This window comes from Mesoplodon mirus (assembly GCF_964341445.2).
Source record: "Mesoplodon mirus genome assembly, chromosome: 2".
Taxonomy (NCBI): Eukaryota; Metazoa; Chordata; class Mammalia; order Artiodactyla; family Ziphiidae; genus Mesoplodon; species Mesoplodon mirus.
In genome coordinates this window covers 205,421,254-205,448,231 of record NC_138977.1, presented here as the reverse complement: position 1 = coordinate 205,448,231, position 26,978 = coordinate 205,421,254, and the positions used below count along the sequence as shown (strand labels likewise).

The window sequence follows — 26,978 nt, the reverse complement described above, 5'->3', positions numbered from 1 at the left end:
AGAGGGGGGGGGCACTTCAGAGCTGTTCAAACCTGTGGCTCCAGAGCAGGTCACAGAGCTTGGCGAGGGAAGCCAGAATGAGTGTCCCGAGCACCGTCCTGCACACGACTCACGTGCACACTTCTCTATACACACATGCACACTCCCACACACCCAGCAGGAGGAGGGCTGTGGGCACTTCTGACCTGCACTCTTCCCCAGCCCTGGGGCCTCTCCTCCGTGGTGCCATTACCCAGGGTCTTGCATCCGCGTTACTCTCTGCCGGTCTCTTCCCGCTGTCCCTCTTGCCCCTATCCCAGCCTCCACTTCTGTTCAGGTTGCTTCTGTCTGGCTTCCTCTCTGACACGGTGTTTCCATCTGCCCTTCCCTGTCTGATCTGCATCCATCGCAACTTGGGATTTGTTCCTCAGGCTCCGGAGTCAGCATTGGGCTTCCTGGCCCCCCAGGGCCCCCAGGCTTGCCGGGAACATCCTACGAGGAGCTCCTGTCCTTGCTCCAAGGTAGGGCCGAGCAGGGCCATCTGATCGAGTGCTTTGGGGTGGAGGGCAGAGCTCCTTGGCCCAGGCTTTGACCGATCCTTGCTCTTCCTTGTTGTCTCAGGGTCTGAATTCAGAGGCATTGTTGGGCTCCCAGGTCCCCCTGGGCCACCAGGGCTCCCAGGCAGCGCGTGGTCCAGCATCAGCATAGAGGACCTCTCATCCTACCTGCAGAGTAAGGAGTGAGGCAGGCGAGGGCTGCAGCCTGACCTCCAGGGCTCCCGCGGGTCTGAGCCAGGGCAGCCATGGAGGGCTCAGCCCAGGCACCAGTTCTCCTAGAGCGGGTACAGGGCCGGGCTCTGGGGCCCTGGAGGGGGACACACTTGACGTTGAGGTGCTTTCAGCCCTGGCAGGGGGAGAAGTGGGGGGACACCATGCATCCAAGTCACGAGAGAACTCGGGCCAGTGGGTGACCAGGTGCCTAGCCAGGAGCCCCAACTCCCAGCAGCAGAAGGGCTGAGGGGAAGGGGTATGATTTGGGTTGAGTGAGGCCGGGACTGGGGGTGGAGGGCAGCGGGGAGCCGTCACTCCAGGGAGGACGGGACACGCGTGTGGAGGCCTCCCTCACCGCCTCCTTCCAGACGGGCCCAGGCTGGGAATTCCGCGGTCCTGGCAGGGGATCCCTGATCTTTCTCTTTCTCTTGCTCCCTGTTCAGCTGCTGGCTTGTCATCCATCCCAGGCCCTCCTGGTCCCCCTGGCCCCCCAGGCCCTCGAGGGCCCCCGGGTGTCTCAGGAGCTCTGGTGACATACGCAGCTGAAAACAGCGACAACTTCCGGAGTGAGCTGATCAGCTACCTCACAAGTGGGTGTCCCTGATGTCACTCTCCCTCCTCCATCCCCTCCCAGACCACGCTTCTCCCTGTGAGAGGGGCAGCCAGCCGGGGCTTGAAGGGAACTGGAGGCCAAACACATAAGCCGCCCTGGTCGGCCGAGGAAGCCTGGATTCCTCCCAGCCCACATGCTCCCGCTCAGTGCGAGTTCACATCCTGCTCAGGGGTGCTGAGGCCCTGGGAGAGACACCCCCAAGTCCCACTTCTTTCTCTCCCCCAGACCTGGCTCCCACTAACGCCGCTTCTTCCCCACAGGTCCTGACGTGCGCAGCTTCATCGTCGGCCCGCCGGGTCCTCCCGGGCCCCAGGGTCCCCCCGGGGACAGCCGCCTGGTGTCCACGGACAGTTCCTACAGCCGGGGCGGCAGCTCCTCTTCTCTCAGTCGGGCCTCTTCCTATAGCTCCTCCACGGGCATAGGAGGAGCCAGCGGAGGCTCCCTGGGCGAAGGGGGAGCCTTTGGCCTGGACACGGGCCTGGGCCGAGGCTATGGGGCAGCGGCAGAAGGCGGCACGTATGGCGGTGACGGCGGTTTCGGGGCCAGCTTTGCTGGAGGTCTGGATTACAACGAGCTGGCCGTTCGGGTGTCTGAAAGCTTGCAGCGTAAGTGGGGACACACAGGCTTCAGCGCTGCGGGGTTACAGGATCACGTGAGCATCTCCACATCCAGGAGGACAGCAGTTCTGAAATCAGACGGGCAGGGACTGAAGACAAGCTTAGTTCAAGGGGCCCAGTCGGGACTGGAACCTATGCTGCAGGGAACAGAGATGCTGGGGTCTTTGTCCTTTGTTTTCCCAGTAGAGTCTATATGACTATGAAGGTTTTCTGGTGGGGCTGAGGGAAGGTTGTTGACTAAGAAGCCCTTTCCCGGGCGGCTCACCAGCACAGCTTATGCAGTAAAAGGCCTGTGAAACAAGCCCACGGAGGCGAGACATGCCTGTCAACAGGGGAGACTAAGGAGGCTCTTCCCTCGCTGCCGCACAGGAGAGTTTGGCTGGGATGGGCGCCAGACAGAGGGCACCGCGCTCCCACCGTGAGGAGGGTGCCGGGCGACCCCTGCTGCCTGTGCCCACCCACTCTGGTTTTTACAGGTCAGGGCCTGCTCCAAGGGATGGCCTACACTGTGCGGGGCCCACCAGGCAGGCCTGGGCCCCAGGGGCCCCCTGGCATCAGCAAGGTCTTCTCCGCCTACAGCAACGTGACCGAGGACCTCATGGACTTTTTCAGAAGTAAGGGCGTCCCCCGATTACCTCCCCAACACCCCACTTGCCGTGTAGTCTGCTCCACAGAAACTAGTCTCCCAAAAACCTTGTTAACGCTTGAGATGCTGAAAATCGGATAAATTCTAAACCGTTTTCTTCTTACAAGTCCAAACTCTACCACTACCTGCCTGTGTTAGTCTGAACAAATCACTTTACTTCCCAAGCTCCAGGATGAGCTCTCGTCTAAGGCCAGTTTTTCCCCCTTGCAGCCTATGGAGCCATCCCAGGACCCCCTGGGCAGAAGGGCGAGATGGGCACCCCTGGCCCCAAAGGTAAGTGGTGGCAGGAAACAGCCACCAGGATCCCGTGTTAATGACTGCCTCTTGTGGGAAGCAGCTCCTCTGCCAGCGCTGTGCTGGGAACGTGTGCGGCTCCTTCAGGCCCTGCACTGTGCCTCGCTTAGCCGTGCCCCCTTCTGTCCTCCTAGGTGAGAGAGGCCCTGCTGGGCCACCAGGTCAGCCTGGGCCACCCGGCCCTCGAGGACACAAGGGAGAAAAAGGAGACAAAGGTAAGCCTCACTTGCCACAGTTTCTGGAGTGCTGGGAAGCAGGCCACATGTTCCAGAGCAAGCCTGAAAATTTTAGGCAAATGCCAGTTATGAAAGGCAGATACTGGCAACAGCATACTTTGTGTAACTATCAAATGAACAGCCAGGGAGAAAGGAAGAAGAGTGTCAATGCAGGGAGGAAAAGGAGAACCAAGCTGGTAATGAAATAGGGTAAAATCAATTTAAATCAATTGATAGTCTTACAAGAGTTCATCTTTCAAGCTGGTTTTGTAGTAGTCACAGTTACTGTAATTACCCAAGCGGAAGTCCCCACAGACCACAGGACATTTTCTAACTTCCCATTCATCTTCCAACTTCTAGGTGACCAAGTCTATGCTGGCCGGAGAAGGAGAAGCATCGCTGTCAAGCCATGAGCGACCCTTGGCAGAACAGCCGCCTGGACCAGTTGTTGCAGTGGCTTATGGCGCTTATGTCAAGACCTCTCCAGAGGGTACAAGCTGGAATCTCACTGTCCTACTGAGGCAGCACAGCAAATAGTCAACTAGAACCTTATCTTAGTCTGGAGCAAAATATATGTACGTAGAATTCAGTCCAAGGTACACAGTCTGAAACAGCTTCACGGGGTAGACTCAACAGTGGCCGCATGCAGTGTGGTAGGATGAAGCTGGCCTCCCTGCTGTCCAGGCCTGAGCTCCTCGGCTTCTTTAACACTGAGTTCAAGCCCCAGCCTAGGAAAACCAGGTACATAAAAGTTGTTACAGGAGCCCTTGAGCTTCACCTTAAAAATGAGCCCAGAAAATGGAAGATGGGATGGGGGTGCCTTCCTGGGAGCCACTCAATGGGACTGTTCTGGTCAACGCTGCAAGGCTCTGCTCTCAGCTCCTTTCTCCTCTCTTCACTCTGCATTCTCTAGTCATAGAAAAAAACTCTCTCAGCTGAAAAACTTAAGAAATCCACTTCCCCTGAAGGTGGTGACAGGGTTTCTACTAGTTATTTCTCACTATGTATCACATTCCCACTTAGGAAGTTTGTTTGATTGCAGCTATGATCTGTCTCCATAGGTCCACACTAGAGTTGATAGTATGTTAACACTGAACTAGGTTGCAGCCGATAGGAAGAGAAAGGCCGGGGTCAAGGAGGAAAGAAGGCGGTGCGGGGGAGAGCAGACTGCCCGACACCGGAAGCCGGCACCCCTGCTCTGCACTTAGGAAACGCATGGGGGACTGGGCGCAGTTGGTTTTATTGCACTTTGCAATGTCTACGTTCATGTGGTCTATTAGATGAGTCATTTCAATTGCAAAATTTCCAATTAAAGGGTTTTTTCTTTTTTAATATGTTTAATGTGATCCATCTAACCAAAAAAAAAAAAAAAAAAGAAGGGAGGGGAGGAGGGAAGAAGGAAGGAAGAAAGGAGGAAAAGAAAGAGGGAAAGAAAATATTTTCGGTTAATTAAGTTTGACATTTTAGTGTCTAATGAAAACTTACTATGTATAATGAATGAATGCAACCATCATGCCTTTTTCATATTTTAGTTTTACCTAAAGGCTGACTCAATTTGTTTTTGTAATAGTAGCTTTAAAAGCTCAAGTATTATATCCCCTTTAATGATTCTTATCTTGATTAACCAGACTTCTGAGTTTTGTCCTAGTTATGAGATTTGCCTATCCAAGCTATCCAAAAGTCTTCATAGAATCCTATGCCCAAGAGAAATAGGGTAAAAGCCCAAACTTGTTAGCTTCTCTGGACAGAACCCAGATATGAGATATGTCCTCAGCTGGATGGTGGTGGATCTTAGCCTCTTTTGTTTCATTAAAAAAAAAAGTCAAGCATGAGCTCCACAGTATGCAATGCTCCTGGATTAGAAAATGACATGCTGTGCCTCCCTCCATCCAAGCTGACCACGTGCCAAATGGTCAGCCTAGTATGTCTACTGAATCTTGCATGAATGTATGAATGATTGAAAAGAGGTTGTTTTTAGCAGAAGTGACGTCACAGTTTGTGAAATGTTTGGTGAGAAAAATAATCCATTCCAAGGGGAAAAAAGGACATAAAAAAGGTATATATACATATGCGGATGGAAATATTTTAAGCACCACGCAAAGGCGGGGTTTGGGCAATGAAAGACACACCCAAGTTACCAGTAAAAAGGACCCTCTTGTGTGTGATGAGTACAGATGGTCTGGAATAGTAGTGAGTCTGAAGGGTCAGAAGATCTGGAGGACTGTGAGTTTTAAAATATAATTAGGATTTTAAAAAATGCTACAAAATGTTCTCACGCAGGACAATCTAGTTTCAAATAGTCTCAATAAAAGACTGCTTCCCAAAGTAGAGTAAGAAATAACTTTATTTTTCATTTGCCAACCCCATGATTGAAAAGACATGTTGCTCCCAAATAGACAAAAGAGGCATTTTCTGAAACAAAATTCTTTCTGAAAATTTAGCTTGTGAAGTTAGTTATTACACTGCAAATCAGAGAAGGATTACAAAAAGCTACAGCCAACATTTAAAACTGGTATCACATTCAACCCCGAGCTTAGCAACAGAAGTTTTAAAGCTGTATCAAAACCACGTCAGCCACAGGATAGCAACAGTAGGTGGCATTAATTGTTGTGCCGTCAACTTAAGAGAAGCATTTAAAATATCCCATTTCCTACAAAAGATCATTTCCCAGGAAAGAACTCATTTATTCAACCAGAAGCCTATTCGAACTGGAACTACAGAGCTCGCCGCCTCCACCTCACAGCTCTACATTTCCCTGTAATCAACAATATCTCTAGCTAATCATTTGACAGAATTTGGCTTCTCAGAAGAGTCTTTGTCATTTAAGCACAGTGTGGAATGGGGGGAAAAGTGTGTAGTTACAAGGGAACTAGGAGACTACAAAAGACAATCGCTTCTGAAACTCACTGATGCTCAAGAAATCAGAGACCCTCCATTACAGTGGGTCTCATGTGCCTGAGAGCTTTGTGCTTGAGGAAACACTACTTAGAGGTAGGTCTGGTTCTGGTTTATATTTAATTACAATTTGCTGTATCCTGTCACAGGAAAGTTTCAACATTTTCAGCAAGGTATAAGCACTCCAAATTTCCTCCTTACCCACCCTATAGCTTCCCCATAGAAAACAGTAAGAAAAAGCTTAACTGTGAGTCCATATAGTATAGCGGCTAATTCAGCAATTCACACCCAACCATGGGTTGACAGGACTAGGAAAGGCAACCTGGTGCAACGAGCTCCATGAGCTAGACCTGCAGAAGCGTGGTGGCCTGGTGTGTCCACAGCACGCAGGGAGAGGAGGGGAGGCTGGGTAATTAGGGGGCAACACGTGGAGAATTTCTTCTACGCATTTCATAGTACATTCTGCCACAGCAACAAAACCACCAACTCAGGAATGCATTTGACTGTACTCTTTGATTTCAAAGATGTCTGTGTCCCTCCCCAAGCCCCCACCTACACTTCATGCAAGAGAGAAGGATCACTCTTCTGTACGTGAATACAGGGTCTAGCAAGAAGTGGGCAGGGATGGGTACAAACAGCATGGTCTATACAACAAAATACCTTTTGAACAGATTTAAGTAACTTTAAGTATTAAAATGAAGGTTTTACCTCTACATACATATCATTCTGTAGTCCTGCTGCTACATGCCTATGGTCTGGTCACTTTTGCAAGAGAACTCGAGCGTGAACAAGGAATCCAAAGGGCAGTTTTACGGGAGATGCGAGAGGTGCTAACAAACTTACCAGCATGTCAATCGTTCTACTCTGAGCCTCTTTATTCAATACTCTGAATGTCAACTTGAAAGGAAGAAAAAGAACCAAATATTCAGACCAAATTAATTATGTGCCATAAACTATTCAGCACACAGGATAGCCTTTAAACGATACTGAAAAACTGTCCACTGCCTGATGTATTAATTTTTAAAAAGCCAATAAACTGAAAATTTCAAAGGAGAAAGTGGTATGAGAACCTTCTTCCTCTCTCCCTCTTCAAATAAATCATTAAATACACTGGGTAACATACTGTCATTTCTATCATAACAATATAAACAATTTCCATCATCATCCTGAACATTACTTTATAAAGATATATATTTTAAAAGGCTTTCAAAACATTTTTCAACCCAGCATTTGAGAATAAAGCATTAAGAGTTTTGTATACAGTAACACATTCATGTGATAAGTGTATGAATTTACAACCATACATAATATATATAAATGTATATATATTTATATAAAAAACAAACTTGGCCAGAAGTTAAGGCTACCTACAAAGTTGTCCAAGTAAATTATGCTTGTCAAAACAATTACAAAATTAAAATCACATGCATTTTTAAATCATCTAAACCACTGACAAAATAAAATAAGGTTCAGCATTCAAAGTTTTCAGATTAACTGCAAGAAAGTGCTACAGATATTTACATTTTCTTAACATGAATCAGTGTTCCCACAAAGTTTCATTTGCATTTTTCACGAGCCTCAAATGTAATATAACTAAAAACTGAAATTTCTACAATTTGGTACCTGGCACTCATGACAGAACAGGCGCACATGGCAGGCAGCAAGCTTCGTCTACAAATGTACTGTCCCACACCCCGAAATATGGTTTATAATACTGTTTCGACCTGACACGTGCTTGAACTTCTAACCCTCAAAAGGGACTAGAGTGAACATTTCATTAATAATTACACGTATCAGCAACCTCATGATAAAGGTTTCAGGCTTTTCCCACTCAAATCAAAGTAAATAATTTAAACATGGAACAAAACAAAACCAAAATATAAATGACTCGATCTCAAAACAACGAAAAGTCATTTCTGATATTTGCCTAAATATTTTAAATTCTTTCTTAAAAACTATTCTGAACAAATGCCTCTTTTAAGATTAATTTCATAAAAATATATTCATAAATATAACTCAGAGCCTGCCAGCCTCCAACAGTTTTAAACAGAATTTGCTAAGATGGGAGAAGTCATTTAACCAGCTCATGTATTATTTTAGGAAATAAGCTGAGATAGCTATATCTGTATTTTTTTTAATTTGGTGAGTTTTACATTTCCAATTTGGACATCTAAAAGCTACCATTTATTTTTTTCATCTTTCCAACTTTGTACAACATATACTTTAGGATGAAAATTTCTATCAATTGGTAATAGGAGCAAGATTTAAAAAACAATAATGCTTAATGCTAAGGGCGTTTTGTCCCTGTTGAATCAAAAAAGGAAATGCAATTTTAGACTCAACTGAAATTTAGTGTTTTAGGCACTATTTTAATAAAACTAGCACCCTTAATTATTAGCTCATGTCTAAACAGGTAAGTATTTTAGACAAATTATTGAAATAATTTTTCTCTTTTAAACGAGTTTGATGCTAACATTTAAAGATAATAGATTTATTTACTGAATCAATATCATATTTTGAGCAACTCATAGTTTTTTCATGAGAGCTGATTCACCAAAAAATTATTCCAACTCTCTACAGCAGTTTCAACTATAGATTTTAGGCATGATTGAGAAGAAGTTAAGTCAGGAAAAAAGATATTTAGTAATACTTAAGTGACATAACAGGGTTTTTTTAAATAACTTTAAACATTATATCTCTACCAGTTTTTCAGGTAACAGTATCTAAACAACACAATTTTTAAGATTATATACAAAAATCACCTTAGGGAATTACTGCAAGATGCTACTTTGCCAGCATGGCCCAGCATCTGTCTTAGTGCCTTTCCCTTTATCTTTGCTAAACAAATAAAACAAACAAAAAAACATCTAGAAGGTGAGGCAGGTGATTGTCTTCGTGAGCTCTCTGATATAGACTATGGCAGAAGATGAAGAGAACAGAATGACATACTTAAGACAAACCCAACCACAGAATGCTTCCCATTGTTACGATCCAGTGGAATGCAAGCTAGGAATAGGATAGAATTTGGAAATCCGGCTCTGTGTTGATGGGTTAAGGCATTCAGACTCCCCGGTCATTTTAAAGAACACTTCCTGTTCCTGTAGTTTCCTAGCAAACTCCTCTTCCAGTGTCTTAAAAAGGAAGGGAAAAAGAAATTATGCACTGGTATTAAAAACAGAATTTACTCTGACAGCCCAGATAAAATTATTTGCCCCAAAGACTTTGTTATCCTAAGGAAGAAGAGACTGCTCAACAGCTAGGGCCATAGGCTGTACAGCCGTGGGTTCAAGTCCTGGCTCAGCCACATGAATGGATAACTTGGGGGCAATTACTTAACTTCTCTATATTACAGAATCATTTCACTCTTCTGCTATGAAACAGCGATAATACCATCTACTTCTACTGGGCTGCTATGAGAGGATTAAATGTGATAATAATGTACTTAACACACACTAGGTACTCAACAGATGGCACCTATTATTAACTATTGATACAGGTCAAGAGCCAAGAGCTGGGAGGATGGAGGGATGGATGAATGCAAGCATATTTTAATTAAAGCTTTTAAAATTACCTTTTTCCTAGGTCTCAATTTCTCTCTCCATTCCTTTAATTCTTGGCTGTGTTCCTCATCTAACTCCTTTAGTTTCTGAGTCTCATGCTCAACCAAGAGGTGGCATTTTTCATTCTGAAAATAAAGTTTGGATTTAAAAAATTTCAGATCAAGTTAGCAATTTTTCACAAATACAATTATCTTCCAAAATAATAAAGTATTCATTAAACATAAAGCTATTACTGAGGTTGAAATTCTCCTCTAACCAAAGGCCAAGAACTATGAAGAGTCATAACTTCATTTTTGCAAGTTTAGAGGCTAGATCTGTTATCCATATGAAAAGAACTTGAAGAGAAAGAACTAGTTTGATCCTGATTTTCCTTCAAAGAAGGTTCACTCACAAAACTGACACTTCAGAGGGCAACTTGCAAGCATTTTACCCAATCGTACCAGAACATGGGGTTAGAAACTATTCCACTCTAGTAAATTAAGCAAATATGTAGCATATCCACAATGTATACACTACTCTGAAACTGTAAACATTTTAGAAATTATATTACATTACAATACATTATATTATATTATTTTATATATATTAGAGAGCTGCATACCCCAGGTAAGGTTCAAAAACAGTCCTCTCTAAAGTAATGTTTAAATTCCTTAGGAAAAGAATTCTCATATATTTATCACCTTTTTCAAAAACCTTGAAGAAAATGAACTATTTCTCCCTAAATAAAAAGAAATTTTAGGGCTTCCCTGGTGGCGCAGTGGTTGAGAGTCTGCCTGCTGGTGCGGGGGACACGGGTTCGAGCCCTGGTCTGGGAGGATCCCACGTGCCGCGGAGCGACTAGGCCCGTGAGCCACAACTGCTGAGCCTGTGCGTCTGGAGCCTGTGCTCCGCAACAGGAGAGGCCGCGACAGTGAGAGGCCCGCGCACCGCGATGAAGAGAGTGGCCCCCGCTTGCCACAACTAGAGAGAGCCCTCGCACAGAAATGAGGACCCACCACAGCCAAAAATAAATAAATAAACAAATGTGGGGTTAAAAAAAAAAAAAGAAGAAATTTTAAATTCAGAATAACAAAAATTCCTACATCATTTTTAAAACTTCGTTCATCTTCTTTGCAAAATACACTAAAAATTCTCAACAGTACTTTTGAAAGATGCAACTTCTTATATCATAAATTAGCTTCATGTTTATACTAATCACGGCTGTGTAAGTTCTAAACAAGTGCCTGCGGTACTAAACTGATCTTCCTTTGGGTCTAGAGAGGAAAGAAAACCTTTAAATCCAAGCATCTTCACAAGCAATGTGCAGCTTACTCTGAGTAGCTATTATTTCCTCAAAACCAGCCACCTGTACTGTGCATCTACTACCAGCTTTGCATTCATGCTTCTGCAGCTAACCTGCAGCTGATGCAGTTCTCGGACATTGGCTTCACACTGCAACTGAAGATCCCGCATTTGATTTTCATGTTTTTGATGCTGAGCCAGTCTCTCATTTTTCTGCCTCTTTTCTTCTTGAGAAGCAAACTATAAATAAGAAAAACAAAAGATAAATACGGTTAACAAGTAATGTAATTTCTGCATCTTCCAAAGGTGTAATTAAGGAATGTAACAAAGCTTAAAGTACAATAAGCTAAAGCTGCAAGTAATAATATGCTGGGACTCAAAGCTGGAGTCTACGTCATGGCTTTGGTGGGGTGTAGGGAGGTGGAGAGAGACTTCTGATTAAAACCTTGTTCCTCCTACCTGCTTAGTCACCTCAGTTAATTTGCGTGTGGGATCTGTGACTGTAGAAGTATAGTGAGGCCACACGTTTGACTGAAAAGTTGGTCAAGTCATCTTATTCCCAGGGCTGGTCTTAGGACCAGCCTAGCCCTGGATCTGGTGTGGGGCGTGGAAGAGAGCAGCTCTCCGTGGCCAGCACCTGAGGGAGACTGAGTTGGTATATGCCATATGTGTACAGAGCCATGGTGAACATCAGTGAGCCCAAGGTAGCTCCAAATGTTTACAGCACAGTTATGTGGTACTTCTAAAGGCCATTCAAAATTTTTAAACTTAAAGAGAGTAATTTGCTTATTTACTTGTTTAATTTTGTCACGATCCTGATCTGGTGTTGCTGTTGGGTTAATTCTCAAACTCTTCTTAAACATGGCCATGCGAGTCTTGGCTTCACTGCGCTGAATCTTAGGCAGTCTTGCTCTTTCTTGAGTCTGTCTGTTTTTCAACTCCTCAATAAGTCGTTGATTGTAACGCTGCATTTGTTCTGTTTCCTAAGAAAGTTTCAGAGTCCAGTGATGTAGATATAATTTAATACTCAGTACCCACATGTATGCTCAAACATGTCATTTTGCTGTTGCTTCCCCAAATTACTCTCCCTTGTTGCATACCAACCAGCAAAATATTAGGCAAAAAATAAGTTATAAGAAAAATAAGCTATTAGTAATAAGAGATTTATATTGACTCTCGTATACTAAGTATAGGGAGTCCACATTTTTAAGATACCTGAACCATAAATAGAGCCAAAGTAGCTAACTCCGAGAGACAAGATGAAGATTATAATGTGTAAGAGGTCTTTAAGCATTGTAATCAGTTACCTTCCTTGGAATTTGTAGAAAAGAGTTTGCAATCATGACCAACATACAATTAACTACTCCAAATTTCAAAGAAATTTTAGGATAAAAGAAAGGAAATCTAAACTTTATCCTGTAAAAAAATATAAGTTTCAAAAATAAATAGCTCTGCAAACTTTAAAATGAACAAAAAAGTGAACAAATTTTCCTTTCATTAACCTTCTCATGGCGCTTAAGTAGCTGATGTCTTTGCATAAAATACTGATCTTTAAGTTGCTGTTTGAGCAGCTGGTGTTTTTCTTGTAAGTGTCGTTCTTCAAGCTCCCAAATCGCAGCTTCTCTAGCTAGAAGAAGAAAGCAATTTCAAAATGTAACTTTGCTCTTTTTACTAATGTACTTTGGTCTTCATTTTAATATTTACATACAAGTGTTCTAATACACTAATTAATACACACAGACATTCTGAGCTATAAATGGAATATTACCAACATAAAGATAATATCCATTACCACTTTCCGTTCTGCTCTGATGTCCTGTAAACAGAGAATGCCCTACCCACAACACCAAAATTCCATTTAATCATCTTAGTGAGAAAGAAAAAAAATATAAGGTATTTGTTAGGGGAAATAAGTGCTTAAAATTCCATTCTATCATGTAGCCAGTTTAAGTATACCAACATTGTAAGGCATAATGAGTATATAAAATTATTCAGATGTATTTCTACCATCATCTGGACAAAAAAGATGTTTTAAGGATTATATGTTTATGTTCACTTCTATTGCCTTAAAGGAATTCTGTATCTTGCAGTATTTCTTAATTTTATAAAGTATTTTCCTCTTATTTACTTTAAGTTGCTTCATCTTTCCCTCTACCACTCTAGCAACAGAAAACATTCAAATAATTTCCAGGGTATATCTCTGCAATGTTTTGAGATATATATACACATATGCTGCATAATTTCATATACCTCTCATGAGCTGTTGTTTGTTATTCAGGCACTCTCTTTCAATATTGGCTAACTCTGCCTTCTGCTGTTGGATGATCTTTTTCAGAGAGCCATCTAATTCTTGTTGTTGCTTCTGAACAAACTCTTGTTCCTATTAGACATAGTTAACCATCAGTTAATAAGTATCTACTGAGCAAAACATCCATTTATCTATACCTCTGTATATATTAGTGATTAACAACATTTCTGAACCAAGTTTCTAAAGTCAACTAGATTTAAAAATCACCAAAATTATATAGTATAGACATAACATAAGTGTATTTGTCACCCAATTCAAGCCCAGAAAGAAAGTACTAGAATACATAATATTCTAAACTCACTATTAAGAATAACACATACAAAAACACCACTCATAATTAAAATGCCCTACATCTTTGGGGAAAAAATAAATTTACAGTTTCTAAAACTGACTATTCATTTCACTAGAGTGTGGACAAAACAAGAATAAACAAGAAATGTCTTTCAGGAAGAGAGGCAATAAAGAGCAAACAAGAAAAACAGATATCGATATCAGGATTTTAAACTCTCTATTTTTCTATTAATAAAGAGTTAGGAAGCCATACCATGGCTACACTAACAGAGAAAGACAGTTTCTGTATCTTTAGCCTGTGCCTAAAAAGAACAATACTTTAAGGATTTAATGAGAAATAATGCATTGCTAGAGAAATGTGAACTAGAAATAGGAAAATGAGTTACATTTTATGACTCTACAAACAAAATTCCTTATAATCAGAGAATTCTGCCAACATGTAAGGGATTCACTCACTCATTCAACAGTATTTACTGAGTATATACTATTTTTGCCCAAATGCCAAACTTATACTTTCAAAAAAAGTCCTTCAATTACTGTGTAAGGAAAGGAAACGTTAAAGTGACTTATGGTCATTATGCTAGATTATACATTTGCAGAAGGAAAGGAACCATACTCAAATTGAAGAAATGCAAATTTTGCCAGTAAACGTTTGGCTCTCCATCCCTCTCTTGGCTATTATAGCAGTTTGTGATTAGCTCAAGGGTATTCTGATCAATTTGAGCACAGATTTAGAAATTTAGGGTTGAACAGCAGCACTTCACCTATAATTCCTCCTCTTGCACATCTAAGAGATGTAAAACCTCAAGACCCATTTTGGAACTATTTTTTAGGCCTTGGACAGAGTCTGGCAGGATCTGGATCACTACCAGCCTGGTCTTCAGTGCACAAAGAGTGAGTCAGCAGTGTTCCTCAGGATGCTTGTCTTACTACTGTTTCTCTGGAGGTGAGAATCAGGTCTTACCATCCATGACATCCTGTTAGTTTGTTGTCACAAATGCTGCTGTCTTATCTACATCATGATTTGTATTTTAGCATAAATACAAATATACAGTAGCAGAAAGACTAATAAACTGTCTCCATAAAATACAATTGCCAGGTGCAAGTGGAATAACATGTACTTTTGTATTTATTGAGCTGTGGTCTTATGTACTGGGGACAGGAAATGTACTTATGTGTCGTTAAAAAAATATATCACACACATTGTCAGTTCCGTAGATATAATAAATGCTGAGCAAATTTATACAAAAAAAAATTACAATTGCCAACTTGACTACAGTCACCTACATCACTTTATCACAGCAAAGAAAAAAAAAACCTCAATGAATATTTAAATTCAACTATCTAGAATAAGGCTTTTGAGTTTTATTTAAAGAGATGCAAAAATCTCCATCCTATCTTATAAGCAGTTATAACAAAGTAAGTTGTCAAGCTTCTCTTTTCCTACAGTAAATATCATTTGTAATAAAAATTAAATTGATTCTCTAATTTCATTGTAAAATTTCTATATGCAAACTTGTTTAATAAACAATATAACCTGCAGATTTATCAAAAGTTTTCTTTTGTTCAACATTTTTTTTTTTTTTTTTTTTTTTTTTTGCTGTACGCGGGCCTCTCACTGCTGTGGCCTCTCCCGTTGCGGAGCACAGGCTCCGGACACACAGGCTCCGTGGCCATGGCTCGCGGGCCCAGCCGCTCCGCGGCATGTGGGATCTTCCGGGATCGGGGCACGAACCCGTGTCCCCTGCATCGGCAGGCGGACTCTCAACCACTGCGCCACCAGGGAAGCCCTTGTTCAACATTTTTACCACTAGTTTGCATAAAGAACTTTTTAAAAATATCTGTGTGGACAGAAATAATGGGTCCAAATTATCATAAATAAAAATATTACATTTATATTTATCAAAAAAATCAAGTGTAAAAGATGGGGCAAATAAATATTTATATGAAACTAAAAAAGGTAAATACAGTGGACCCTTGAACAACACAAGTTTGAACTGTGTGGGTCCACTTAAACGTGGAGTTTTTCACTAAGTATGTACTGCAGTACTACACATTCTATGGTTGGATGAATGTCCAGATGTGGAAGCACAGATGTGGAGGGCCAACTGTAAAGTTATATGTGAATTTTCAATTGTGCGGAAGGTCAGCACCCCAATACCTGAGGTGTTCAAGGGTCAACTGTATAAGCCAGTGCCACTAAAAAAGTGAACGTGATTTCTTGTCAATGCAGTTTTTGGTCATATTATTATATTTATGTCTAAATTAAGCAAGATAAGAGTTCAGGTCAAAGAAAACCTTTATTAGGCACTTAGTAAATGCTGGGGACTGTACTACTTACAGGGTTACTAAAATTAATAAAAGACAGTACTGCCTTCAAGGAATTTCCACTCTATTGGTCCCAAATTGGTTTTATCTGTCAGCCCATATAAAGAGTAGTGGGTCCCTTCCCTTAGTAACATACTTTGAAAAGTTTAAAAGTAAACCACAGAGAACTCAAAGCAAGGAATAAGGGTCCAGAAATCAAGACTCAAAATGAATGACAAGGAACTACAAAAGCATGCCCTGAAGCGGCCAGGACATGAGAGGAAAAAGGAGCTAAGACTGTTATGTAGAAGCGGGCAGAACTAGCACTGTGCTGCTCCAGAAGATAAATAAAGATCAACAGGTCAAGGCTGGCAACGTATGGAAGTGTTTCCTAACCATCAGAGTTTGCAAAGACACCAGCTGCCTTACAGAGCTATGGACTTGAATAATCAAGCAGAGTGTGGATGATTACATAGTCAAGAATACTGCACATTTGATTTTTTTTATATTAAAGCCAAAAACTACCAAAAAGGTCCCTTACACACTAATTAATATATTTTATTACCACAAAAGAAATGAAAATTTAATATCACTGAGCTTTCATTAAATTTCCTAACTTCAAAAGCCAAGTATAATACATTCACAGTGGAATCTGTAATTAGAAATTACTCTTAGGATCTAAAAGAAAAGTGATCTTACATTCCAAAAACACTGCACAAATTACACTCATTTAAAAAAATAACATCAATTTGATCACTAAGAGTAACAATTTCAAAATGGACACAGAAATTGTAAAATGAGTGTTCTTTAAATGTACAAGTTTTAATTCTGATAAGGAATTTTATCCTATTAGTCAGATAACTGTGAACGTTAAAAATACAGCTTTGGGTTCTAGAAAACTATAAGAAAGGGTTATGATACGTGGCGCTATTTGTACAGCATCTGGTCATTTTAACTTAAAAGCTAAAAATGGTAATGATCAGAAAAGTGTTCGTAATTCATAAGTTCTCCCTCTCGTCAAAAAATAATTAACATTTTGACTACTCTTTTAGAAAACTATAGAGTCCAATGGCTGACAATAATATAAATAAATAAATAAATAAATAAATAATTTCGGGGCGGGGGAAGGAGTGGTTGAAATCAAGCTGTATTCTATCTACTCCAGTTGTGTATATCAAACATCACAAATATTACAGTGTTAAATAAGCTAGTCATTTCCCTATAGAAACTGTGAGAAAGAATACAGCCTGGAATTCCAGACTTAATTTAAAACTGCAACATGGAGAATAGCAACCCACCATTCATTATGGACAATTTGAACAGTGAAAACTAAATGGAACTAAAATCACCACTTTTAACATGGCTTTTCTGACCATATCCATAATTAAAACATCTACATAAACATATATGCAATCAAAATGTCACTTCACACGAAGATAAAAATCTAACCACAGCATTCAATTTCTCACATGTGCAAAGTTCATAAAATACTATTGAGAAGATATTTCTTGAAAAAGATGAAAATCTCAGATTAAAATTTGTGGTGGTGTAGACAGAAAAAAGAACACTGTAGTAGAAGTGTTCTAGTTCCAGCTCTACCACTAATCTCTTTTGTGACTTTAGGCAAATCACTTAGTCTTCTGTGCCTCGATTTCCTCATCTGTAAAACAGATACACTCCATCCCTATATTTGGGGTTGGCAACGAGAATCAAATGTGAACTCTTCAAAGAATACTGTACTATAAAGTTCATGTCAGGTTATTACGACTGTCATCACTGACATTATCATCTATCAATCTTCTAGATTTACAACAAATGAAGCTAACAGTGAAAAGGCACATGTGAGCCAAAGAAAAAGCAGGTAAAACAGAAGAAGGCACCCTCCTACAAGGCACGCGGGACTTACGTCCTGCATTTGGGCGTTGAAGACTGCACAAGATGACAACTGAAAAGACTGAATCATGACCTGAGCAACGCCCTGTGGATCAGAATACAACGCACTTCCCAGGTAAGAACAGAGCTGAATGACTTTTTGTAAATGGAAAGAATAATTATACAAACGCAGAGTCTCCTGAGGCCTGGAACAAGTCACTTAACAAAGGGGTCTCTTTCTCATCTGTAAAATGAAGGATTTGAACTAGATCCGTGGTTTCCAAACTCTAATTTGCTGCCATTGTTTTTAAACCAGTTGAACTCTCTTTTTAAAAAACTCACCAAAACAGTCTCAGTTTATAAAACAGATGAAAAGTGGTCCTGCTCTGGAAGCAGGGGCCCAGAGCCCTACTGTCCTCACTTTTTGAAGGATTCTCGAGATGCTTCTTCCAAACTCAAGAGCTCCTCAGAGTACAGTTTGAAAACCACTGGACTAGATGATCAAATACATTCTAGTTCCACGACCATATGGCTATTATTCATAAACTCTTTAAAAAGTTTAAAATATTAGACTCAAGTTATCATGTGTTAACACCTTCATCAAAAGTGGTAGCTAAATAGAAATACTTTTGAAATTTGTTTGATTACTAAATTCTTCATTAAATTTACAGAGAGAAATTTACTACTGCTTTCAGCTTTAGTTGGAAAATACAGGCTAGCCCCTCAAATTATATGAAAAATCACCAACAAAGTTTTATTAAAGCATTGGATCACTTACCATTCAACACTAAATTCTCAATTTCAACTCTAGAGTCTGACATATTACCTTTTGGAATTAAAAACTTTACATTCCTTGACAAGGCAAAACCAAATTGTTATCTTCTGGTTTGAAATCCAAATTACCCAAAACTTGATGTGTGGCCAGCAAGGACTTCCTCTTCACCTATTAATAAGACATGGCCAACAACCACTGGGCCAAGCCAATAATTTAGATTAGGCACAGGAGGGGTAGCTTAAATACAAGAGGCAGTATGATGCGGTGGTTCAGTGTATGAAACATGGAGCCAAACCTGCCTAGGTGAGAATTCGGGCGCTATCACTAACCACATGCGTGAACGTGGCAGAGTCATTCAACCTCCTGTGCTTTAGCTCCCTCACCTGTAGAATGGGGGTAATATGAGTAACTACGTCCTGTGCTGTGAGGTTAAGCGAGTTCATATAGGTAAAGCATTTAGAACAGCACGTGCCACGCAGTAAATGCTGTGTTTGCTATTATCGCCTTAACTACGGGCATACCTTGGAGGTGCTGTAGGTTCGGCTCTGGACCACCGCAATAAAGCAAGTCACATGAATGTTTCGGTTTACCAAATGTATAAGCTATGGTTACACTATAGTCTATTAAAGTGTGCAATAGCATTACGTCTAAAAAAACAACATACATACCTTAATTAAAAAGTAGTTTATTGCTAAAAAATGCTAACCATCACCTGAGCCTTCAGCAAGTCGTAGTAGTAACGTCAAAGATCACAGATCATCATACCAAATGTAAAAAGGGAAAAGTTTGAAATATTGTGAGTATTACCAAAATGTGACACAGAGGCATGAAGTGAGCAAAGCTGCTGGAAAAATGGTGCTGACAGACTTGCGCAATGCAGGGCTGCATGGACCTTCAATGTGTAAAAACCACAATACTGCAAAAGTGCAATAAAGTGAAGAGCAATAAAACGAGGTGTGCTTGTAGTAATTTCCCTACCAGGCCAAGACAAAATGTTTCATTGGCTCACAGGAAGAAAAAAACAACTAAATGTATTCAAATAGGCTAGTTTTATTAAAATTTTAAATTCTGAGATAGTTTCCTTATTTTTCATGGTGTTAAAAAATCATCTCTCTTTTGAAATGATGGTGACAAATAAATGGCAGTTTCAAATACCCTTCCTTGACAAAAACAAAAAAACTTTTAATGGCAACCCATTTGTCATGCCTCCCAAAGGTTTGTGTTACTTTTATGTTTCTTTTCATGAATCTATAAAATTCAAAAGTCTGGGAACCACTTTCTAAATTACATAAAACCCACATTAAAAAGATAAATTTAAAGCAACAAATAAATAATCCATGTCTCTTCTTCCTTTCATTAACATCTGTAACTACAAACTGAGCTCATTTCTCTCTTTGCCTCCCAGCTGAGTGCAAGCTTAATTAAAAGAAAGGTGATCCCAAGTATAAAAGACCTCATACTCATGTGAGATACTTCTAGAAAAAACTGTTGAAAATACCAGTTTATCTATTTTGTAGAGAATTCACCCATCAATTGGCCTTATCATAACCTAGAATCAGGTTTATATAGGTAAAAACTGTCTATTTCTGTAACTGCTGGATTCTGAATCAAAAAGAAAAACAACATACTTAATATTTAAAATCCGGTTTTAAGTTGCTTATACTGTTGAGTTTAACAGTAATAAGTGTTTGATCTACCATTTAACATTACCATATACCAGGCTTGCAGGATCTCAGTTCCCCCACCCAGGGAAGGAACCCAAGCCACAGCAGTGAAAGCCCGGAATCCTAACCACCAGGCCATAAGGGAGCTCCCGAATCAATGGCCTTTTAAATATGCATTCCTTTTGTATGCATAAAGCTTATATACTCACCCTCTATATTTTTCTGCCCTAAAAATCTTCTATCAACCATTGACATTACCACTTAAATACAAGCTTCTATCATGATTAAAATAAGAATGCAGTGGATTATACATTAACATACACGTTTATTTCATCTGGAGTCAGCTTTCCAAACATTTCACTTAATTTCATGTTAGCAACTAAAATGTCACCATTAGTGTGAATTTAGTACTACATAAAGAATGCCCTGGGGACCTTTGTATAAGGAGACGTCAACATCATATAATAAGTACAGAATTTACCCTTTCAACCATGGTTTACTGAGCTGTGAGAATACTGCCGCTTTCTGTTTTTAGTAGCATTAAGCTGCTGCTGTTACCTGAGCATGCTGGCTTTGTGCAAGCTCCTCTTTCCTGCGTTTCATGAGCTCTTTTCTCAGCTCTTTGGGTGCTTTCTCCACTTCATTTATAACCTACAGTGTATAAGCATGCAGGAGGTGGGGAAAAACACTTTCTCCACAGCAAGCATTTATGAGAGCAGACAAGCTACAAGTCAAATAAAGCTGTTAAAAAGCTCCTTTCAACATGCATTAGCATAGGTGTTAGTTTGGTGAAAAAGAATGAAAGGATAGAACATGCTTAATCTCAGTGCAGAAAGGGACATTACACCATACAAGGAAAATTAGTTGCTTAGTTATCCCTACATATCATTCTCTCGTTAGATCCAAAGACAATCAGTAAAGCATTACTTGCAACGCTAACGCTGAACTAAAGGTGATAAACTCAACTGACCTTGAAAGATCATAAAGTTATAAACATATCTACTGACACTGTTTGAAATATTGGATATAAAGAAAACAAATGCCACTCATTTATAAATCTGCAAAATTTCATAATTGGCTGGATAAAACCAATGAAATAATTCTAAATGAAATCCACTTAATGACATCAAAAGAAAAACAAAAGGGAAAGTAAGCATTAGAATACACAAAGGAGAGACAAATGGACACTAAGTTTTCTTTTTTCATAATAAAGTATTTTATATATGGTGTGATAAAAATGAACACATCTGATGATTTTGGGATTAGATTAGAAAAACATTCTCCTTTGCTGATAATTTAAGCCAAAATCAATTGTCAGCTTTAAAATCAGTAATATAACCCCTCATAAAATAAGTTTATATGCTATGATTTATTATACCAAATAAAGTAATTATAAAATGAAGTGTATTTTAGAGCTCCTTCTTTCAATCATTTCAAAACCCTAGATATGTATTCCACCTAACAAGAGATCTGTAATCCAACTACGAAAAACGATCACGTGTTTATAAGTAGAAGCACCAAAAGCAACCAGATTCCAAATCACCACACGCCATTGATGGTCTGTGAAAGAGACTGATTTTGATTTAACATAGTGTATTTAAAATTTCCCATCAGTAATCTCTCATGAAACCAAATCACCATGAAAAAGAAGAGACTCCCCAAATGCAAGAAGTTTAGCGATAAGGAAAAAAAATACAGAATAGAATTATTTAAAATATGCATATCACTATCTCAAACATGTTCTCTGGCTAAACTTCTCCTAGTCCAAAACAGTAACAATAACTAGAAACTTCTATATATCTATAATTAAATCATATACTTACCTACAAAATTTTTAAAATTTAACCTGATATTAAAAAATAACCTCTTAATAAAAACTACTCATGCTTTCAAGAAAATTAACATTTAGTTAATACAGTAAAGTCATACATCATGGTATATAGAGCAATTCTACATAAAACATAATAAACAGTAATTTTTAGAAATGGTAGCCACATCAAAAGGCTATATACCATTTCATTCATCTTTACCTAAAGAAATCATAGAAGGCACTGTATTTATTAACATTTGATTCTATCCTGTTTAAAGCAGATCCTCAAGTTCAGCAAAATGATGTTCCATTATCTGCATAATTTCATTGTTAAAATCAATGAATCTGAGTACTTGGGACATGTAACAAAAGTGAAAATGTATTCACTAGTTTGGTTGATATTAGTGTGTTCCAAAACTAATAAAACTGATCATAATATTGTCCTGGGGTCTTTCATATCATGAAAAGATGAATTCTCCTCTTACACTAAAGGAACAGAATAAATTATAAAATTATCTCTCAAAACTGCTAATATGTAAAAGCTCTCTTAGTGTTACCTTAATTGGGGAAGAAAAAGACACACTAATACAATACGTAAATCCTCCTTCTGAAACAATGACAATCTTTCATAGTAAATAATACCACAAATAGATTCTATGACAATATGGAACAGTTACAGGAAAAAAAAAAATTCATTATAATCAAATGACTTTACAGATACTTTCCACCTGTGATTCTTCAAAGTATCTCACAATTTGATAAACTTAAAGATATTATTCCAAATTTCAGCTTACTCAGCTTTTGTTTTGACACAAAGTCCAAGAAAGGTAATCAAGCTAATCAAGAGAAAAAAAAATTTTTAAGCATGAATTAAATATTACAAATAAATATTAAGATGAACTATTATTGCCACCTGCAAACAGAACATAGTATGTTTTCTTGAAAAAAAAACATTACTAAAAAAAAAACAAAAACAAAAAACATTACTATGTCAGGCCTTAAATGTTGCATTAATAAAGGAGGAGTGATAGGTTGAAAGGAAAATGGATTACACTCAATTTGAAGACTTGGTTCAAGGGTTAGTTGGACATTTAATAATAGTTTGTGAACTTGAACAGGCCATTAAAACCTCTTCTGCTCCAGTTTTCTTGGCAGTAAAATGAGGTAACATCTGACCTTACTACTACCCTACATAAATGCTGGGAAGACCAAAAAAAAAAAATGAATGAGTGCCATTTAACTACCAAGTATTATCTTAATTCCTTAGACAGTCTTAAGTGTACATTAAAAACAGTAGTTACGCTTACCTCCTTCTTTCGGTTCTTTAACATATTCTGAAATTTGGACAACTCTTTCTCTTGTTCACCTTTAATGCGTTTGGCCTCATCTCGTAAGCGATTTGTGTGTTCCTGTTCTAGACGTTCAATAGTCTGTTTCTGCTGTTTTTCTAGATTCTCAATCTCTTGGTCATATTGTCGTTTCTTGCTCTGTAAAATGATGTAGCTCAAGGTCATTTAACTTTAACATTAACGCTCATATTAATTCATTATACTGAAGATGTTTACTAAGAGCACATAACTGGCATTTAAATTGAGTGACGTAATACGTACCCTTTGCAATACTGAACAAGTTCAAATGCACTAAAATATGTTTTAAAATTTTTTCAAAAAGATGTGCATTTCGTTTTTTTCTAATATGGAAAACTTTTTTCTATTGTACAAGTGTAGAATGTTCAAAATTTTTAGACAATCTAGAAGAATATCCAGTTGCTATGCAATACTAAAGTAAGAAAAATTTCAATATTTATCCTATAAAATTTTTGATAAATCAAAGGTCTCATTTGAAGTCTATTTTAAAAACGTACCATTACTTGTCATTTTCAAATTTACCCTTCCTCATTAAGATTCTTAAATATTCTATTTCATTGAAACAAACCTTTTAGAATTATAAATCTACTCTCTCAACAAAAGATTCCTGCTTATATAATACTTGAGTAACATTGCAATTTTAGACACAGGTAGAGTTAAGTATTTGTAAAGGGTGTTTTCTTTTAAAAAAAATTAAAAAGCAAAATATTTTGGAAAATATGGGGGGGAGAAACAGTTTTTATAAAGTTCTGAAAAAAACAGAATATAAGTACTGTAAAAATACTCAAAGAGAACAAAAGTTCATTATTTTCTTAGGAATTCTCAGTTATGATCCAACATATGTAATCAGCAATGCCAATCTTCACACAAAACAATCCTTACCACTTAAAATTATAAAAATGTAAGTACTATAATCAACCATGAATCCTATAACATTTCAAATGATCTTTTTTCTAACCTACATTAAGCTACATGTTCAACATAAGTTACTGAAATTTTATATCACATTAATAATACCTTTTCCAACTTTGGACACAAAGTAAAAATTTAAAGACTCGGTGACAATTACCCTTTACAAGTCAGCACTAACTTCTCTAGCAGCTGTGAAAAGGGATGTGGAAGCTTAACTGTAGTAGCTAGAAAAGTAAGTGTATTTTGAAAAATTCCCCAGGAAGTTCTAATACTCAGCCAAGTTTGAAGACAACTGCTCTAGACTGGTTTAAATCTTGGATTCTAATTCTGAGAGGTCAAACTGTAACAATAAAAAGTTATACAGCAACAGGCACACCGAAGAACTTTGCAAACCATCGACTAGCTTCATGATTCCAGGTTTTCATGACAGATTTAATCAGAGAAAAATGAAAACACCCACCACACTGTAAGTCAGGCAAAAGGAGAAGAGAAGAGAAGAGGAGAGAAGAAAAAAGAAAGCATCTAAAACACCAAAGAAATAAAGGCGAGAAATACATCACAAAGCCAGAGAAATCTAGTAATTAGAGACCAAGTTCTAAAACCTGCCAGTGGTGGGTTTTTTTCTAAGCCTTAAATTTCTTTATTAACAAAAGGGTACAAAATTCCAAGACTTTACCATCATCTCCTGCTCAAAACGCCGGAAAATCTGCTCTCGCTGTTGTTGCAGTTTGCCATTGAGCTGCTGTTGGGCTCTTTGCTCTTCTTTTTGAAGAAATCTTAATTCCCGAAGTTCCTGACGTCTGATAAAATTTAATGGCAAGGATAGAGAAAGACAGCAAAAGTTACACCTTTGAAGTAATGCTTTAAAAGAAAAAAACTTTAAAAGTAACATTTATTTTCAAATGGAAAAGTAATACACGAATCCAAAATTAGCCAAGACTTTACTCTTGTTTCTCTTTTCTTCAGACTCTGCAGAGACTTGAGAAGTCACAAAACCAGTTTAAATCATGTTGTTTCTCTACTCACCTAAGAAACCTCAATTCTTCAGTTTTGGAATCACTATCTGTAACTATCTTTGATGTTGTTACACTCACTTCGACACCATCAACAACAAATTTGCGTGTTTTCTTCAATGTTTTCTTTTGTCTTCTTGTTTCCTGAGTGAGATTTTATTTTAGTTAGGCTTTATATGGGGAATACTAGAGAGAGAAAACATTTTCTTCTTCTTAAAAAAACAAGAAACTAAACAGCTATGAAGACTATGAAGACTACACATATAAATTATGAATAGAAAGCAGTAAGACTCAACTTTGAAGCCAATTATATCATCTCACACCTCATCTGACTTTCACATGATTTTACAGATAAAATCAAATTTTTTCAACTGAAATTATGCATTTTGATGATGTGCATGTAAAATTTTTATACCACATCATAATTAGGCACAAGTGGTAACAAGCAATTCACAAAAAAGAGTAATTAGTGCAACTTTCACATGTTAATCATTCTTTCCTCTTTTTTCTTGTAGGTTCGCAGATACCTCTGTTTTTCTGTTTTAGAAACACTTACAAAGCAATTAAAAAGGAATTCCTGGGACTCATCCCTTAAAGAATCTAAATCAACAGGTCTGAGGGTGGCTGAGAATTTCATTTTGAAAGGCTCCCAGACAACTTTTTTTTTTTTTTTTTTGCGGTATGTGGGCCTCTCACTGTTGTGGCCTCTCCCATTGCGGAGCAGGACGCGCAGGCTCAGCGGCCATGACTCACGGGACCAGCCGCTCCGCGGCATGTGGGATCTTCCCGGACTGGGGCCCGAACGCGTGTCCCCTGCATCGGCGGGTGGACTCTCAACCACTGCGCCACCAGGGAAGCCCCTCCCAGATAACTTTTAAACACTGCCAGGACTGGGATTCAAAATCCATTTCATCAACAACAATAATATCCCCAGCCCTCTTCCACCTCAGGGCCGGAGATGGATGAATGATTTTAGGGTTACTAGAAAGACAGCACCCTTACTGCACTCCCAAAATACCAGATCTGCCTGTTAGCTATTGCCCAAAATTCTTTATCAAGACCAAACTCTTTATTCCTCAGTTGGTTATCCAAATGCTTTTTAAAAGCAAAGAGAAATAACAGAAGTATAACACTGCTACAAATACATCTTGGTAAACATGTAAGTATTCAGAACAGATAATTACTTAGTTTTGATAGGTGGAAAAGGTTAGAAAGCAGAGGGAGCAAAAGGGGACTGTGAAAATACTACATTCAAAATGCATTAGAATTTTTAAGTTGATCTTTGGCACTTCCTAATCACCTTTCTTCAGCCTCTTACTGTTGTACTCTTTAGGCTTCTTTAGTATTCTCACACTGCTCTCCCTAAGCCCTGGACTACGGCCACCCTATCCAGACTTCCTCTAAAACCTAAAGTGGGCATGCTCCAAAAATAAATCTACCTCCCTGTAACTTCCAAATTTTCCATTTCTTCAGTTCCTACTAAAGTATCCACAGCTAATATCACCTTAATTCTCACAGAAGTATCTGCATTTTTTGGAAAGGCTAACTATTAAGTCAGTGAATGAACTTCAGATTAATGGAATTTCAGCAGGGAAACAACCTGAAAACTGAAGACTATCTAGGCAATACATATAATAATTTGGGACAGATATGCAGGCTGATCAGTCATGCCCTGGAGTCCTATCCCTAAGGTCAATTTTCTTCAGTTCTTTCTGCTTTTCTGCCACCTGTCAATCCAGAGTCTCACCTGTATCAGAATTTCATGGGATCTTTTGCTATAAATACTGAT

At 39.0% G+C, this 26,978-nt stretch overlaps 2 protein-coding genes across 6 annotated transcripts in view; one reads left to right on the top strand and one right to left on the bottom strand.

The window, feature by feature from the left end:
• The window catches only part of COL17A1 (collagen type XVII alpha 1 chain), a gene marked incomplete at its 5' end in the record, with an annotated part of 44,146 nt that extends 39,703 nt beyond the window's left edge, over window positions 1-4,443 (top strand). For all 4 annotated transcript variants that reach the window (XM_082642165.1, XM_082642167.1, XM_082642164.1 and 1 more), the window contains 8 exons: window positions 411-500; window positions 601-711; window positions 1,193-1,339; window positions 1,623-1,967; window positions 2,456-2,593; window positions 2,836-2,898; window positions 3,054-3,134; window positions 3,495-4,443. In XM_082642165.1, the coding sequence (XP_082498291.1) occupies window positions 411-500; window positions 601-711; window positions 1,193-1,339; window positions 1,623-1,967; window positions 2,456-2,593; window positions 2,836-2,898; window positions 3,054-3,134; window positions 3,495-3,547 (1,028 nt within the window). In that variant the 3' untranslated portion in view covers window positions 3,548-4,443. The remainder of the gene's footprint in view (window positions 1-410; window positions 501-600; window positions 712-1,192; window positions 1,340-1,622; window positions 1,968-2,455; window positions 2,594-2,835; window positions 2,899-3,053; window positions 3,135-3,494) is intronic.
• Window positions 4,444-5,460: 1,017 nt separating this feature from the next.
• The window catches only part of SLK (STE20 like kinase), a 53,748-nt gene continuing 32,230 nt past the window's right edge, over window positions 5,461-26,978 (bottom strand). The window contains exons 10-19 of one of the 2 annotated variants that reach the window (XM_082631683.1): window positions 25,203-25,333; window positions 24,853-24,976; window positions 23,205-23,384; window positions 20,646-20,738; window positions 13,121-13,250; window positions 12,373-12,497; window positions 11,665-11,853; window positions 10,985-11,110; window positions 9,601-9,714; window positions 5,461-9,160 (exon numbers count right to left, since the gene is read on the bottom strand). In XM_082631683.1, the coding sequence (XP_082487809.1) occupies window positions 9,014-9,160; window positions 9,601-9,714; window positions 10,985-11,110; window positions 11,665-11,853; window positions 12,373-12,497; window positions 13,121-13,250; window positions 20,646-20,738; window positions 23,205-23,384; window positions 24,853-24,976; window positions 25,203-25,333 (1,359 nt within the window). In that variant the 3' untranslated portion in view covers window positions 5,461-9,013. The remainder of the gene's footprint in view (window positions 9,161-9,600; window positions 9,715-10,984; window positions 11,111-11,664; window positions 11,854-12,372; window positions 12,498-13,120; window positions 13,251-20,645; window positions 20,739-23,204; window positions 23,385-24,852; window positions 24,977-25,202; window positions 25,334-26,978) is intronic. The other variant, XM_082631684.1, reaches the window with a different exon arrangement.